Genomic DNA, 13,919 nt, shown 5'->3' with positions numbered 1-13,919 from the left:
TCACTCGAAAGCCCTCCGTATCCAGAAGAGAGGGGACAGACTGCTAACGAATCTTCTACCAGAAGAGTCGCCCAGGTTTGAGTTAGTTATTTAGCTAGACACACCAGCTTGGCATCGCTGGATAAGTTGAATGAATTTTCGTAGCCTATAGGCGTCGGTAGTTTTTTCTATTATACCACACAAGGACCTCCAAAAAGATCGCTTAGAATGCCTCAGAGCCTTCTTAAAACTGAAACTAAAATTCAACATAGCTTATCATACACGTCGGGAAGTTTAAAAATATGTGCTCTTTTGTTATCATAAATTAGGTCCTAAAATTTGCTATTTCACTTAAAGTTTTGTAGAAGTTTCAACTTTTGAAAAAAAAAAATGTTTTAAAATGTTTGTATAAATATTTATTAAATATATTACAATTTTCTTGTTATTTACAAAAATATCGAAACTTTTTTTTCAGGTTTACCATAATGGCCTATTGTTGGGCACAACCCACTACTGAACGTCCATCATTTGTACAGTTGCAGCTTTGTCTATCGGATTTTCATACTCAAATTACACGCTACGTCTAAAAGTCTTATTTTTAAAATTAAAAAAACAATAACAAAAAAAAAAACAAAAAAACCATCCCTATACAAACTATTTCCTATATTCAAAACTATCGCGCTTAGCTTCTACGAGTATGAATTTATTGCGATAAAAATAAAGAATTTTTATTTTATTTAAACAATTATTTAAGCAAAAATTAAAAAAAAATATAAAACTTTCATAAAATAATCTAACCTCATACTTAAAAATATTTAATATTGTATGACTTTCTGCTTAAATATAACAAACAAAAAAATACCAATCTAAAAACTAAATACAAAATATAAAAATTTAATAATACAAACGAAAAAAAAATCTACTACATTTTAAGCTGTTCTTGTATGATTTTAAGTTCGAAACAAAAAAATTGGTGTCACTCTGCTATAAAACATAAACATATTGTAAATAAAATATAATCAAAGGAGGACATTAAATAATAATTATTTTAAAATCAAATTAAGAAAAAACAAAAACAACAATAACCTAAAAGAGGTTAAGTTTTAGTGTAAAATAAAGTGTTTTTCTCCTAAGAAAAAAGAAAAATTCGAAAAACATCATTCAGGTTGATCAAAAACGAATATAAGCAAAAATGCCAATCCCAAAAAGAAAACGAACAAAAATTAAACAAACAACACCAAATACGTATCATTATAATAAAAAGCACTTTGGGGCGCCAGCTTTTGTCATTCCGCACCTGTACGTGTTTATTCTTTTATTTAATTTATGTTCTCTAAATACTGCTATACAAATAAAAATGTTAATTTAAAAATAAACATAAAATAATATTAAAAAATAAAAAAAAAACAAAATGGTGGAAAATACAAAATATAAGTGTTAGGTTTCCGTTCCTTACTCAGGTGTAGTAGAGTTTAAGTTTACTAAGTTTTCATAAACTATTTTTTTGATTTTTTGATAAGTTACAAAAAATGTAATTTAATTCTTTCATATTTCGTATATTATTAAGATTAATTATTTATATTCTTTTAAACATAAGAGAGTTAAGATATTCAATTTAAATTCATGTTTTGTTATACCAAGAAGTAGTTTATAATTTTTATTGAATATTGAATATAAACAAATATGAAATATACATTTATACAAAATAAACAAATACAAAATGTGTTTTCATTTAAAAATTAATATTCAAATGGAATTAAACATATAATATAAAATGTGATTAGATGTGATTAAAGGCATTTTCTTAAATTAGAGGAGGGGTGCGTTCTTGTGGAGTTTGGTAGCAGTTGGATTTATGGAAATGAAAAGGTAGAGCAACGTCTTTTGGGTCAGCTAGTTACACTAATACTAATGGTAAGAAAATGACAAACTAATAGCAGTCTTCAATTTTTTTAAATTTCATGGAATGGAAAGTAAATTTTAAATCCCGCTAACATGGAGTTCGGAGTTCTGGTGAGGTATGGCACTGAATATCTATTTAAAAAGGGGTTTTCAATAAGAGGTTCCATTTTAAATACACTAGAAATGTTTTTTTTTTTAAGAAGTTTAAATTTCGTTATATAGAACGATAAAAAGTTATAGTGAAGTGAAAGTATTTAAATTCACTACAAAAATGGCAGAAATTGTTTAGTCAGTATATTTTTAAAAACTACAGCGCTTTTGGACGTCGTCTTCGTGATGGACCTTCTCCGCCGCCCGGCAATAGTAAAAGTTATTATTAAAAATTGTTATAATTAACTATTTTTCATTTTTCAATATTTCATATCAAACGATTTTAACTGCACCATTCTCAAAACTAATTATGATCTTCTTGTAGCACCTCCCAATTCTTGAGAGGGTTAAGACAAAGACAGGATTAATAAATTAAATAAAAAGTAATGGACCAAGGTAACCCTCTTGATGTACTACAGAGAACTTTTACAATAGTAAAAGTTATTAAAAATTTTGAGCTATTAAGAAATTGTCAATATTTAAAATCAATACTGCCCCATTATTAAAATTGATAAAGATACTCTTATAGGTCCTTCCAATCCAACATCATCTACATAAATTAGACTTTTAGGATTATTAAAACCGAAGACAATTTATTAATAAATAAAATAAAAAGTATCGGATCAAAGTGACTCCCTTGAGGTACTCTTGAAAACTTTAATTGTATGCCTTAAATATTGGGAGGAGGTTAACAAATGGAGTTTTGTTACTCCTCGAAAATAAAACTAAATCGGTTTTGTTCGGATTGATAGTCCGCACCGATCAGAGCTTTCCTGAAACCGCTTATAACAACGTCATCCTCTTATGCAATCACTCAAAAGCCCTCCGCATTCAAACCAGTTAGGATTAAATTTACTGCCAGGTTTTAAAAGTTAAGTAGAGTTGCCCAATTTGGAGTTAATTATTTTCCAAGCATTATACAGCATTATATAAATTAATTCCCCAAGCGAACACTCTACGTTCAGAGATGTCAGGGCAAATTTGCTCATCGGTTTTAGAGGCAACCATAGTTTACTGTCTGATAGAAGAAATATTCGATGGTGTGTAACGCCGTTTCAAAAGATTTGCCTTAATAAGAGATTTTTGAGACATAGGCAGAAATCTTGTATCAATACTTGCTCTAAATGGATGTCAAGCAATGATGAATAGACTTATTGGTCTTAGATCATAAGGTTTGAATTGCGAGCAATTTTCTGCTTTGGGTATTAATACAACTTTAAATTCTCTCCATGCCTTAAGAATATATCCCAGATAAGAGATATTCAAAAAAGTTCTTAAGGATTGGTGCAATTCTATCTGAAGCTTTCTGGATTTCGGCTGGTACCGTCTGGCCCTGCAGATTTATATGCATCAAATCTGTTGAGAGCCCATTTTAGCTTGTCTTTTGCTATCAGGCCTTTTGGAAGTGAAAATGTTAAAGCGGTACTTCAAAGTATTCGATTGTGACAAGTTACGGTTAAAGAGCTATCAGGAAAGTGAGTAACCAGCAGTAAGTTCAGCAATTCTTCACTAAAAATGGTGAGGAGCCATTTGCATTTTTCAGACACCTTGGAATCGCTGGATTATAAAATAAGTAAATAAATTGGACGGCGCAACAGTCCGTTCAGAACTAGGGCCTAGTGACTTACAACTCTCAACCATTCCTGTGTGCGATTACTGTTTTCAGGGATGGAAAAGACCTACAGCTAACGCCGGATCCGAACGGCTAATTTGAGAAAGCACTTTTTATGACAAGAATTACTCTTGGAAAATTTATCAATTTCTCGCAATTATTATTAAAAATTGTTATAATTAACTATTTTTAATTTGTCAATATTTTAAATCAAACGATTTTTAATTCGAACAATTTTATCATCATCTACATTAATTTTACATAAAGAATTATTTAAAACCAAGGACAAATGATTAATAAATGAAATAAAAAGTAATGGGCCAAGGTGACCCTCTTGAGGTACTCCAGAGAACTTTTACAATAGTAAAAGTTAAAGAAAATTTTGAGCTTTTAAGAAACATAAATGACGATATGAGTAGAAAACGTGTACATTTCAAGAATATATCTGATGTAGCCCATATTATTGAAGAAAAAAAATATTTCTGCATTAGAACAATGGTATCAAGGTTTTCAAGGTAGATTTCAAAAGAGGCTAGGCCGGTCCTAGAACCAATACCTACTAGACGATACGGGACAAAAATCTGCTAAAAATTAGATTTGTGGAGTGATTCTAATTAAAGGTCATTTTCCAAAATGGTGGATTTGCCGCTAACACAAAAATATCCATTCTATTTAAAGCATGGTTTTGAAATATCAGATGGTGTTTTTATCAGAAATATGGTGTTTTTTTTAAAACTTTGCAAATTTGAAATCGAATAAAACGATGTGTTTTTTAATTCCCATAAAATTTCCTCTTTTCGAAAAATAATCTTCTGCTATTATAAATTTCACATTATTTCTGGAAAATGACTGCAACGGTTATTTCGGACGTAATCTTCTATTCTATTTCTGGACGTCTAAATTTTCGATTTCTATTTCCAACATAAATTTTGTCGCTTGAGAAGCAAACTGACATAAGTCAAAATTTATCGATTTTGTGTTGAGTATACAGAACGAACTGCAAAAACCAATACTAATATTCTATCAAACCGTCATAAGTATAACTATTAAACTGACATTAAGAGGACGTAAGTGTAGTTTTGCATTTATGGTAACATCCCTGATCTTTTTTTCAGCAAAATGGCTATTTTATAGTTTTGTCTCAGTCTTCACTGTGAGTGGTTGTGTTTGTTCCTGGAGTTAAGTCATAACAAAAAAATGTCAGACTGCACCGAAACATAAAGGTAAGGTTTTTTTTTGACAATTTTTTATTTGTAACACTTTGCTTTAAATCGTGATAAATAAGCTTCTGTAAAAGCGACCATTTTTGTTTGTGTCATTTTGCTGCCAAATTTCAGTCAATTATTTTTGTAGTTAAACGTTTCAATTTGCGTTAAGTCATTTTACGTTGGAAGGAAACTAGTTGATGAAACGCAAATATCTTTGTATTACTTTGAGAAGTGTAACTTTACCAATATCCTAGGAATTATTTTACCTCATAGATTATCATCATATCGTCAACAATTTTTTGTTTGTTTAGATTGTGAACTCGGTCAGAATTACTTGTTATGCTGGCACGCAGTTAGAATAACAACGGTTCACAAGATCAAAATGTCCCGCAAAATTTTTGCAATACAACGAGTATAGCCGTCGAAAAAACTCTTGAATCTCTTGGCTGCGACTGTGACTTATCTACAAAATTAGCCTGTACAACTATGGAGCACAATACAGCTTCTGGAAGTGTTCAGTTGAATTCACATACCCCAACTTTCGAGGAAAAAACTTCTGTTCCAGGATGTAGCGGTACCATCACCAGTGGCTCTCGTTTAATAACCAGTCATACTCAAAGTGACTTATCCTCAGACTAAACATCAGGTTTCGAACTTGGAAACTTTTCAGCAGATGATGACTGTATCATCGGGAACTTCGGATGATTTGCAACCATCAAATCCGACACCAACACCAGTTGAAATAGAATCCACCGAAAAAGAAAAGCCCAGTTCCCGAAAAATTAAAAATCGTAAAAATGAATGGACAAGAACTAAAGCAAAGATTTCAAGGAACTTTGGAAAATCGAATGTTTCTAGTTCCAAAACTCGGAGAATAATTGAAGAAAAAAAGATGGGTCCTGCGTGTAAGTGCCGTCTTGAGTGTTCATCGAAAATAAATAAAGAAAACAGATTAAAATTATTCAGCAAATACTGGGACTATGGATGTTCAGAAAACCAATGAAACTTTATTGCAGCTTCAATGATTTCAATAAAACCTAAATATAGGTATACTCGAGTACGAGTTAAAGAAAGTTATACTTCCAATACCAGAAAGCCTAGACAACATAACAAGGCATTTTATTTTAACGTTGAAAACTCAAGAATTAGGATCTGCAAAAATGTCTTCAAATCAACTCTGGGAATGAATGCCATGCCTATTAGAACCGTATGGTCGAATCTGATTGAAGTGGTAAGCACACTCCTTCGAATAAAACTAATGACAGTATCCTTAAAGGAATTAAGGATCGAATTGACCAAATACCACGTATTCCAAGCCATTATTGCGAAGCAAACTCAAATAAAGAGTACTTGATGGAGGTATGAGTGTTGCGGAGATACACCGAAACTACGTTGAACAGTGCAATGCTAAAAACGTCCCTTTTTCAAGGTATAAAGTATTCCACCAAGTGTTCGTGACTAACTAGAATAAAGCTTTCACAATGTTTGGAAAGACCAATGTGAGGACTGCATTGGTTTTGAAAACAGCGAAAATAAAGAAATATCTGCAAGAAAAGTATTATGAACACCTTGCAGAACCTTAAGTTCGATAGGTGTTGAAAAAAACTTTATCTTTTTTAACTTTAATGAAAACTCACAAATTTTGACTTATGTCAGTTTGCTTTTCAAGCGACGATATATGAGAGAATATTGTCGATAACGTGGCGAATATTGTCCTCAAAATTGTCAGTTGTCCGTTTTATCATAGCGGCGTATAGCGACTTCACATATCTTCACAGAAAACAGTCAAAAGAAAATAGTTTGAGTTTGTTAAATCGCATGGTCTTGGATTACAAGTCATGGGTCCGTAACATGAACCTATGCAGTTACTAAACGATTTCGTCAATAATTGTGGCTTTTCCAAATATCGTTCGAATCTTGCAGCCGATGGAAATCACAAGTTGTTTTGTTTATTGTACGATAAAATTGTTCAAAGGTACTACTGGAGTAAGTGACCATAGGCCTTCTATGCAGCCGTGCAGCCTCAAATTAGAAGAAAATCATTAAGAAAACAGACAATCTTGTCTTAACATCTTTCAGAAATGCATGTCTCTTACCAATACAAGAAAACTGTGCGGAGTCAGTGACTACAAAAGACACAATGGACAAATGCTTACAGTTTCATTGCAGCAAAAATGTGAAGAAATGTGAACGAAGACTGCTCACCGACAAATTCTATCCACTAATGGTAAAAATGATTAAAGTCGAAGCATTATTCAGAAGTGTCTGAACTCATTCCAAAAAGGAAGAAAAAGGCCACTATCCCGCAAACAAAATGGTATGGTCAGGAGTGAGCTATCATGAAGTTTGCGAACTTCATTTTTGTGAAAATTCGGCAAAAGTTTATCAAACAACAGTTTTCAAGTTTTCGTATGGCCTCTTAATCAAACAATGTTCCAAAGCAAACTTAAGACATAAGACTAGATTCTGCTCCAGTTCACAAGGTCCGTTTTAAAGGGCATAGCCTGTGCTCTACTCTACTCCCAAATATTGGGTTCTTAAAGCGAGGTCTTGAATAAATGAGTCGAATGCTGTGATCGACACACGATTGGCCAGGGTATCGTCTCAAGTCGTGCTCGTGCAGTAAAACAAAAATGGCTACCATTTCGAATAATTCTTAAAACGGAAAACCAGATTTTTTAAAATATCGGTGCATCAGTATCAGTTCTTATGACTAGACTAGGTACAAACAATTTAGCTTAGTTAATTGACGTATCCCTTAACCTTTAAACATAATCCGCTTGTAAAAAATTTGTCAGAATAAATTTGCAGAACTTTGAGATGTTGTTCAGGAGCCAGTCTATTGGTGTTGAAAAGTCAAATCAAATTAAAAACGAGTCACTTCACAGCTTACAAAATGGTCGCCAGTTAAAACAATGTTGCCAACTTAATTTGTTGTTTAACTAAAAAAAAAACACCCATTAAATAGACAATTCCAAAGTAGAGTTGATTTAAGTTTTTGTTCCTGCCTGAATTAGGGATTAGTTTCCCAAGAAATAATTTTAACTCCTCCTTTTTTTCGTGTTTTTAAAGAGCTGAAAGTTTCCCATGTATCATTATCAATATTGTACTCATCAACATAGAAACCATCAGAAGTTAAAATTTTGTTTTCACAAATCACTGCATTAAATTGTTCCCGAGCTTGAGGAAGTGATGCCAATGTTGACCAGGAATTGTCAGATAAATTATAACATTTAACTTTGTCGATAATTTCTTCTTCCAATTTACCACCAAGTATATATAGAAATCTTTCATCTACTGCTAAACCAAAATTAATTAATGCCTCTTTTCTAATATTTTCAAGTCTCCATTGATTTAAAAAGATATTATATAAACCTAAGCTGCCTACAGTAAAATCAAGAAGATATAACATTTCATCATTGGTAACTAATTTACAAAACATTGTTGGTAGAAATGGCAGAACTTTATTCTCCCATTGACGTCTTGAAAAACTATACAATTCAAGGGAAACTTCAAAAGACCGAAGGAAGAATAGAACACACAAATATCCTTTTAGAAATGCCATTTGCAAAATGACTTTATTACTCTGTGATTGAATCAGGGACTTCTTGCAAGTTTGTAGGTCAATACATTCTAATATATGTGTAAAATGAATATTAGTTGCTGCAAGGAGTTTGTTATCACATAAAATAGTTGAAGAAATTTCGTAATCTGTTACAGGTGACAGAGTTCGTTCTATCGACCATAATTTCAAATTAGAGTCATACGTTTTGATGTCAAATATCCTAAAATTTACCAACTTACAATTTTGTACAATTGTCAGTCTGTCGTGTTTTTGTTTCGTTGTATTTCTTTCGGGTCGGGTTTCCGGTGACAAATGCCATTGAAGCCAACTACAAACCAGTTCGTAGCTTTCAATATTTCTGCACACGATCTTTCTGTTTTTCATGATGAATTCAAGCGTTAGATTTTCAAAACTAACTTTTGACAAAAGCTGAGGAACCAAATGTTCACGATTTGGTTGATCATAATTTATCCATGCGACTATCGCCAGAAACGCCTCTTCTGCCAAGAAGTTTTTCGTTGTGGCCATTTTGATACTTTCTAGCAGCTGCTCGAATTGATTTTCAGTTAGCATCGTTAGTTGTTTGTGTTTTGAAATGGTGTCAAAGTTATTGCAGATATGTGTAAGGATATTTTCTTTAAGCCGGGGTAGAGTGAAGTCACATGCCAATTGATACCAGCTTAAAGAGTTTCTATAATCTATGTTTTTCTCAACGAAGCTACAGCAACCCTTAATTAATGGTTCAATTTTCAGAAATGAAGCTGCTTTTAATAGATCTGCTACCGTTTCGAAACTCAGTTCAATCGAACCGAAATACATGAATTCGATTATGGGTTTGAGTGTTGAAGCTTCGATTTCTTTAATTTGAACTTGATACTGCAGCGTTGAAGAGTGTTTAGTGCTTTGCAATATTTCCAAGAAGTATTCACTATATGCACACAAGACAATTCGATGAGCTTGAATACTGACTCCATTGATTCCAGCTAACACGGAAATGTCACAGAACTCTGCTTGTTTGTAGAAATTGCTGAGCATTGAAGAACCAACTGACGAATGTTGATCGTGTTTAAAGATGATCTTCTTTTTTGTATTCTTTTTAAATTTTGATGGAGCATTCGAAGCCATTTTTGATGTGGTCTGGAAATATAAAGAAAGCTCAATTAATGTTTTACAAAACAGCTCTGAATAACTATGAAGTTGGAAAACGTGAGGATCATTTCGGAGAAATGACAGCAAAAAGTTAAGGTTGTGAACTTGGTCTAGCACAGCATAGGTCAGGAAAAAATTCGTGTCAAAAATGTTTAAAGTTGTCATTACAATTTGGAAAACTTAAACACTTTTGGGTCGTTTTGTGGAACAATTAAAATTTGAGCTGTTAGGGCAAATTAATGATGTAAAGAGTCAAAATTGTGTTCTTTTTGAAATTATCGTTGAAAATAATATAATGAAATCGTCTTCTCCTGTTATTTTAACGGCCTATGCTCTATGAAATATCAAGTTTCATTCCTGCCCTTAAAAAGTTCAACAGTACAACTTGCTTTTCTAGAAATGGCTTTCAGTTTAACCTTAAGTCCAACTTCTGTCGTACTGTTTAGAAAAGATATCCGTTCTTTAGCCGAACAACGTGAATGTGAAATGCCTTAACACACTCTCCTTCACAGTCATCGTGAGTCAGGAAGCTTTGAAAGTTTATTTATTATTTATAATGATTGTTAGAAAGTTTCTCAATACTCAACATGTTAGTGTTTGGAGAGATTTTTTGGTAGGTGCGCCTTCTAAGGTGTGCTGCAATTGTTACGGAGTATAAATTCTGCTGCCGAACTAGTGATTTCTTATGCGTGAAATTAGTGGACAAAAATTGAAGTGGACCGAAGAAGAAACTATTGCAGATTGTAAGAAAAGTCGTCAACGTCAAAGATAACGTCTACGGGTGTGAAAAATTTTCAAAAAATAAGTAATTGAAAATAGATTCTAAAAAGTAATTTTTCAACAATAGGTTCTATAAACGGCTGTGATCGAAATAATAGCAACACTACTTCTACGTTCTAAGAGTCAAAAGCTCTTAAGTCTGATTTTTGTTCATCCAAGATCCAAGGTTGAGAGAAGGTGAGGGCTTGCGAACATGACGCAGTTATCGCAATCAGAGGAAAAGATGAGAACGAGGTGTCTCCCCATAAAGTTTGCTACTCCATTTAGTTGAAGAAGACCACAATCTGATAGACGATCAATGAGCAGCGATTTAGATTCAAATTCGGAGGAGATGCTAGTTGGAATGAAGGATGTCTGATCATCTAAGGTGGAAAAATTAAGATGGGGAAGATTAAAGTCGCCAAGGACGATGATCAAAACATTAGGTTGCACTTGTTTAAGCAAGTTGTAATAGACAAAACTTAGGTTGAGGGTAATCTTAGCGGATACAGCTTCAAATTCGATTAAGTTAGGAATATGAAGTAATGAACTTTCAAAATAACTATTCATATTGCGTATTTTCACGACATCCATTCGATAGATAGAATATTCGTTTGTTAAGAGTTCAATACTAATTAAATCGGGTATAAGGTTGGTTTTGGGAGCTATTAAAGACGGCAGACGTTAAAGACCTTAACCATCTTACATTTTGATAATAAAGGCTACGAAATTTAGGCTTAGTTGTCTTCAAGTTAGGAGCGATACTAATTCTTCATGTCTGGACTGGATAAAGGAAGTAAAAGAGGGTAGGTCTTCTCACGCTTTTTAAGAAGAAATTTCAAAACCATCCCGTTTGGTAACTAGGCCTTCTTGGTAGATTAATACCTTTATGTTTGTATTTGTTTTACCTTCAAAGCAAACAGAATCTCGTATATCTTGCAAAAAAGCTATAAAGTTTGTAGACGGAATATAACATTACGATGATCAGTATTGGCTTCAGATAAATGTTTAGTTAACTTGGCATGGAGCTAAGGAATCTTGAGGTCCTTGGGAAACTGATGCAAGGATATAAGGGTTTGAGAATGAATGAAATTTGGATAAGTGGATATTTTGACAGGAGGATCAACCATCCATCGGAGAGCGATAACCAAGACCCGGGTGGGAAGGGTTAAAAGAAACTCGTTTGGATGGAGGCTTTAGATAGTTAGGAGAAGTTTTTCGTTTAAATATGCAATTAGTTGTAGATTATTTGTAAAAAATTATTTTTGGAAAGAAAGAAAATTCAAAAATTGTTTTTACTTTGATTTTTTGAATAATTTCCGAATTGTACCCCTCATTAAAACGTTATTCACTTCTCATATGAACTTATTAAAATCGGTCCGATTTGTCGAACCAGTAGAGATATCGACTTCAAGAAATGTTCTTTTCAGATAATAACACAGAAATATGCAGAAAGGACTTTGTAAAAAAATATAGGGTTTTTAAATTAGCGGCAATTTTGTTTTATCAATCAGATGACTCTTCAACGTTTGGTGGCCACATTTGAGACGACTGGTCCAGTAAACAATCAAACAACACCCGTACTTTCAAGGAACGAAAAAATCGACCGAGAACATCACCGCGGTCCGTAAAAGTGTGCAGCAGAACCCGATGCAGTCTATTCCTCCCCGTGCACAGGAACTCGGCCTTTCTCAGACTTTAACTTGGCGAATTTTGCGTCGGAACATGGTCCCACACCCGTAAAAGATCCAACTGACCCAGGAGCTCAAAGGTCATGACCATATAACGATGATAACTAATTTTGTTATAGCCCAAATTGAACTATATTGACAAGCAGGATGTCGCTACGTTCGAAACAGCAAACCCCACGATTCACATTTTGCATGAACAATTTGAGGGTCAGGGTATCTCTCAGGTGTGATGAGAATTGGTCACCAAGGTCATGCGATTTGACCCTAGACTTTTCCTGTGGGGTTTCTTGAAGTCGCAGGCCTATGCAAATAAACCACAAGCGACTGATGCCCTAAAGGTAAACATAACACAGGCCATCGCTCAAATTCAGCTGGATCTATGCGGAAGAGCCTTTGAAAATTGGACCGTTTTTAAAAATTCAAAACAAAATTATTTACATTTTTTATCATTCAATATTATAAGGTTAACATGAGTTTGTGCATCAAACAATTATTTAAATCAGTTCATGAGTTCCTGAGAGAGTACTCTTTTGGAGCCAAGTCCCCAAACCTTTTGTTAAGGGACTACTGGTATTTTAAAAAAAAGACGAATGAAATCGGGGGATCCAATTATTTCGTCTTCTTTAACATTGTTATGTCATGTTTGATTAAAATCTCGAGTTTGAAATTTTTTATGAATGCAAAACTTGCCATTAAGGTTTCTACGTATCGCAAGTAAAAATGATTAGAAATGATTTTCAACTCAAGTGTTATGTGAACAAAGAATGATATGAACTTATTAATAATTTATTTAAGTTCTAGAAAAATCGACTTAAGGGCACGGATGGGAGGTAGTCATCCCACCTTTAATTTTTGTGTGACATTGACAAAATATACAAAGGTACTATTTTGAAACAGACTCTTTGTATACAACAGCAAGTTCGTGCAACCCAAATATGTATTTTATTTTTGTTTATATTTATAATAAAGCTTTTCCTCCACATGTTAACTTTACTGACGTGCAACAAATTGGTTTTACAATAGAAACGAAGCTGCATAAAGCTTTCCTATGAATAATATCCACCTTAAAGTGACTAATAAACTCATAAATAAAAAGATAAGGTTCACATATCTCTACACTCAAATTAAGATTAAAAACTAATGTATAAGCAATTAAAAAAGACAACTTTAACATGAGTGACTACTTACCAAAATAATTCTTAATTATTGGTAAGACAAAACTTTGATTAACTTCAAATTTAATTAACTTTTCGAAACAAGACCCCAACCGGTAGCGATTCAGTTCCATTCGAAGTTCGAATTCAAACTAAAAACGTTTCTCAAAAATTACTCTTCCACTGCCTTGAGTAGTGAATAGCTGTTCGGTGGTTTACCTACACTGCACTGATTGAGTCAAAAGTTGTTAGCTTTACGGAATTGCAAGTTTATAACAAAATTAATTGTGCCTAATAATGTTCAGTTAAGAACAGATTGTATGAGTTATTGATGCATTCATTTTATTAATTTATTTTTATTTTGATGAAAGTAAGATTCTCTAATAATGATCAAAAGCTTTAAGAGTATCGAAAAGTAAAGTTACATAGTTTATGAACATTCATTTGTTTCTCTTAAATAATACTTGCCTTTTTACATGTAAAATAATAACTGCAAACCAAAAGCTTCTGCAAGCTCTCGTTTCGGCAATATTGGTGAAAAAGTAAAGTTACAGAATTTCGCAAAGCCTATCACAAATGGCTATCGATTGGTCTAATTCCTCAACCAAGCTTCCAAACAAGATGCGCTTTTCACTATAATATATTAATTTCAATTGATGCATAAATCTCGAAAATTATTTTTTGTCAGTTTTTCGAAAAAATCGTGGGCTAACCCCTTGCCGAAAAAAAGTAGTTTGTTCAAAACTATTT

At 33.0% G+C, this 13,919-nt stretch overlaps 2 protein-coding genes across 2 annotated transcripts in view; one reads left to right on the top strand and one right to left on the bottom strand.

The window, feature by feature from the left end:
* LOC129948791 (tyrosine-protein kinase Drl) overlaps positions 1-1,026 on the top strand; it is a 401,657-nt gene extending 400,631 nt beyond the window's left edge. Inside the window, exon 4 of the mRNA XM_056059821.1 lies at positions 455-1,026. Within this exon, the coding sequence (XP_055915796.1) occupies positions 455-566 (112 nt within the window). The 3' untranslated portion in view covers positions 567-1,026. The remainder of the gene's footprint in view (positions 1-454) is intronic.
* A 6,622-nt stretch (positions 1,027-7,648) lies between these two features.
* LOC129948790 (kelch-like protein 7) lies at positions 7,649-13,316 on the bottom strand. The gene is made up of 2 exons (XM_056059820.1): positions 13,204-13,316; positions 7,649-9,553 (listed from the first exon to the last, which is right to left on the bottom strand). The coding sequence occupies exon 2, from the start codon at positions 9,539-9,541 to the stop codon at positions 7,865-7,867; it is 1,677 nt and encodes a 558-aa protein (XP_055915795.1). The 5' UTR covers positions 9,542-9,553; positions 13,204-13,316; the 3' UTR covers positions 7,649-7,864.
* Positions 13,317-13,919: the final 603 nt, after the last annotated feature.

Source organism: Eupeodes corollae, chromosome 3, assembly GCF_945859685.1.
Source record: "Eupeodes corollae chromosome 3, idEupCoro1.1, whole genome shotgun sequence".
NCBI lineage: Eukaryota > Metazoa > Arthropoda > Insecta > Diptera > Syrphidae > Eupeodes > Eupeodes corollae.
This window is presented reverse-complemented; position numbering and strand designations above follow the sequence as displayed.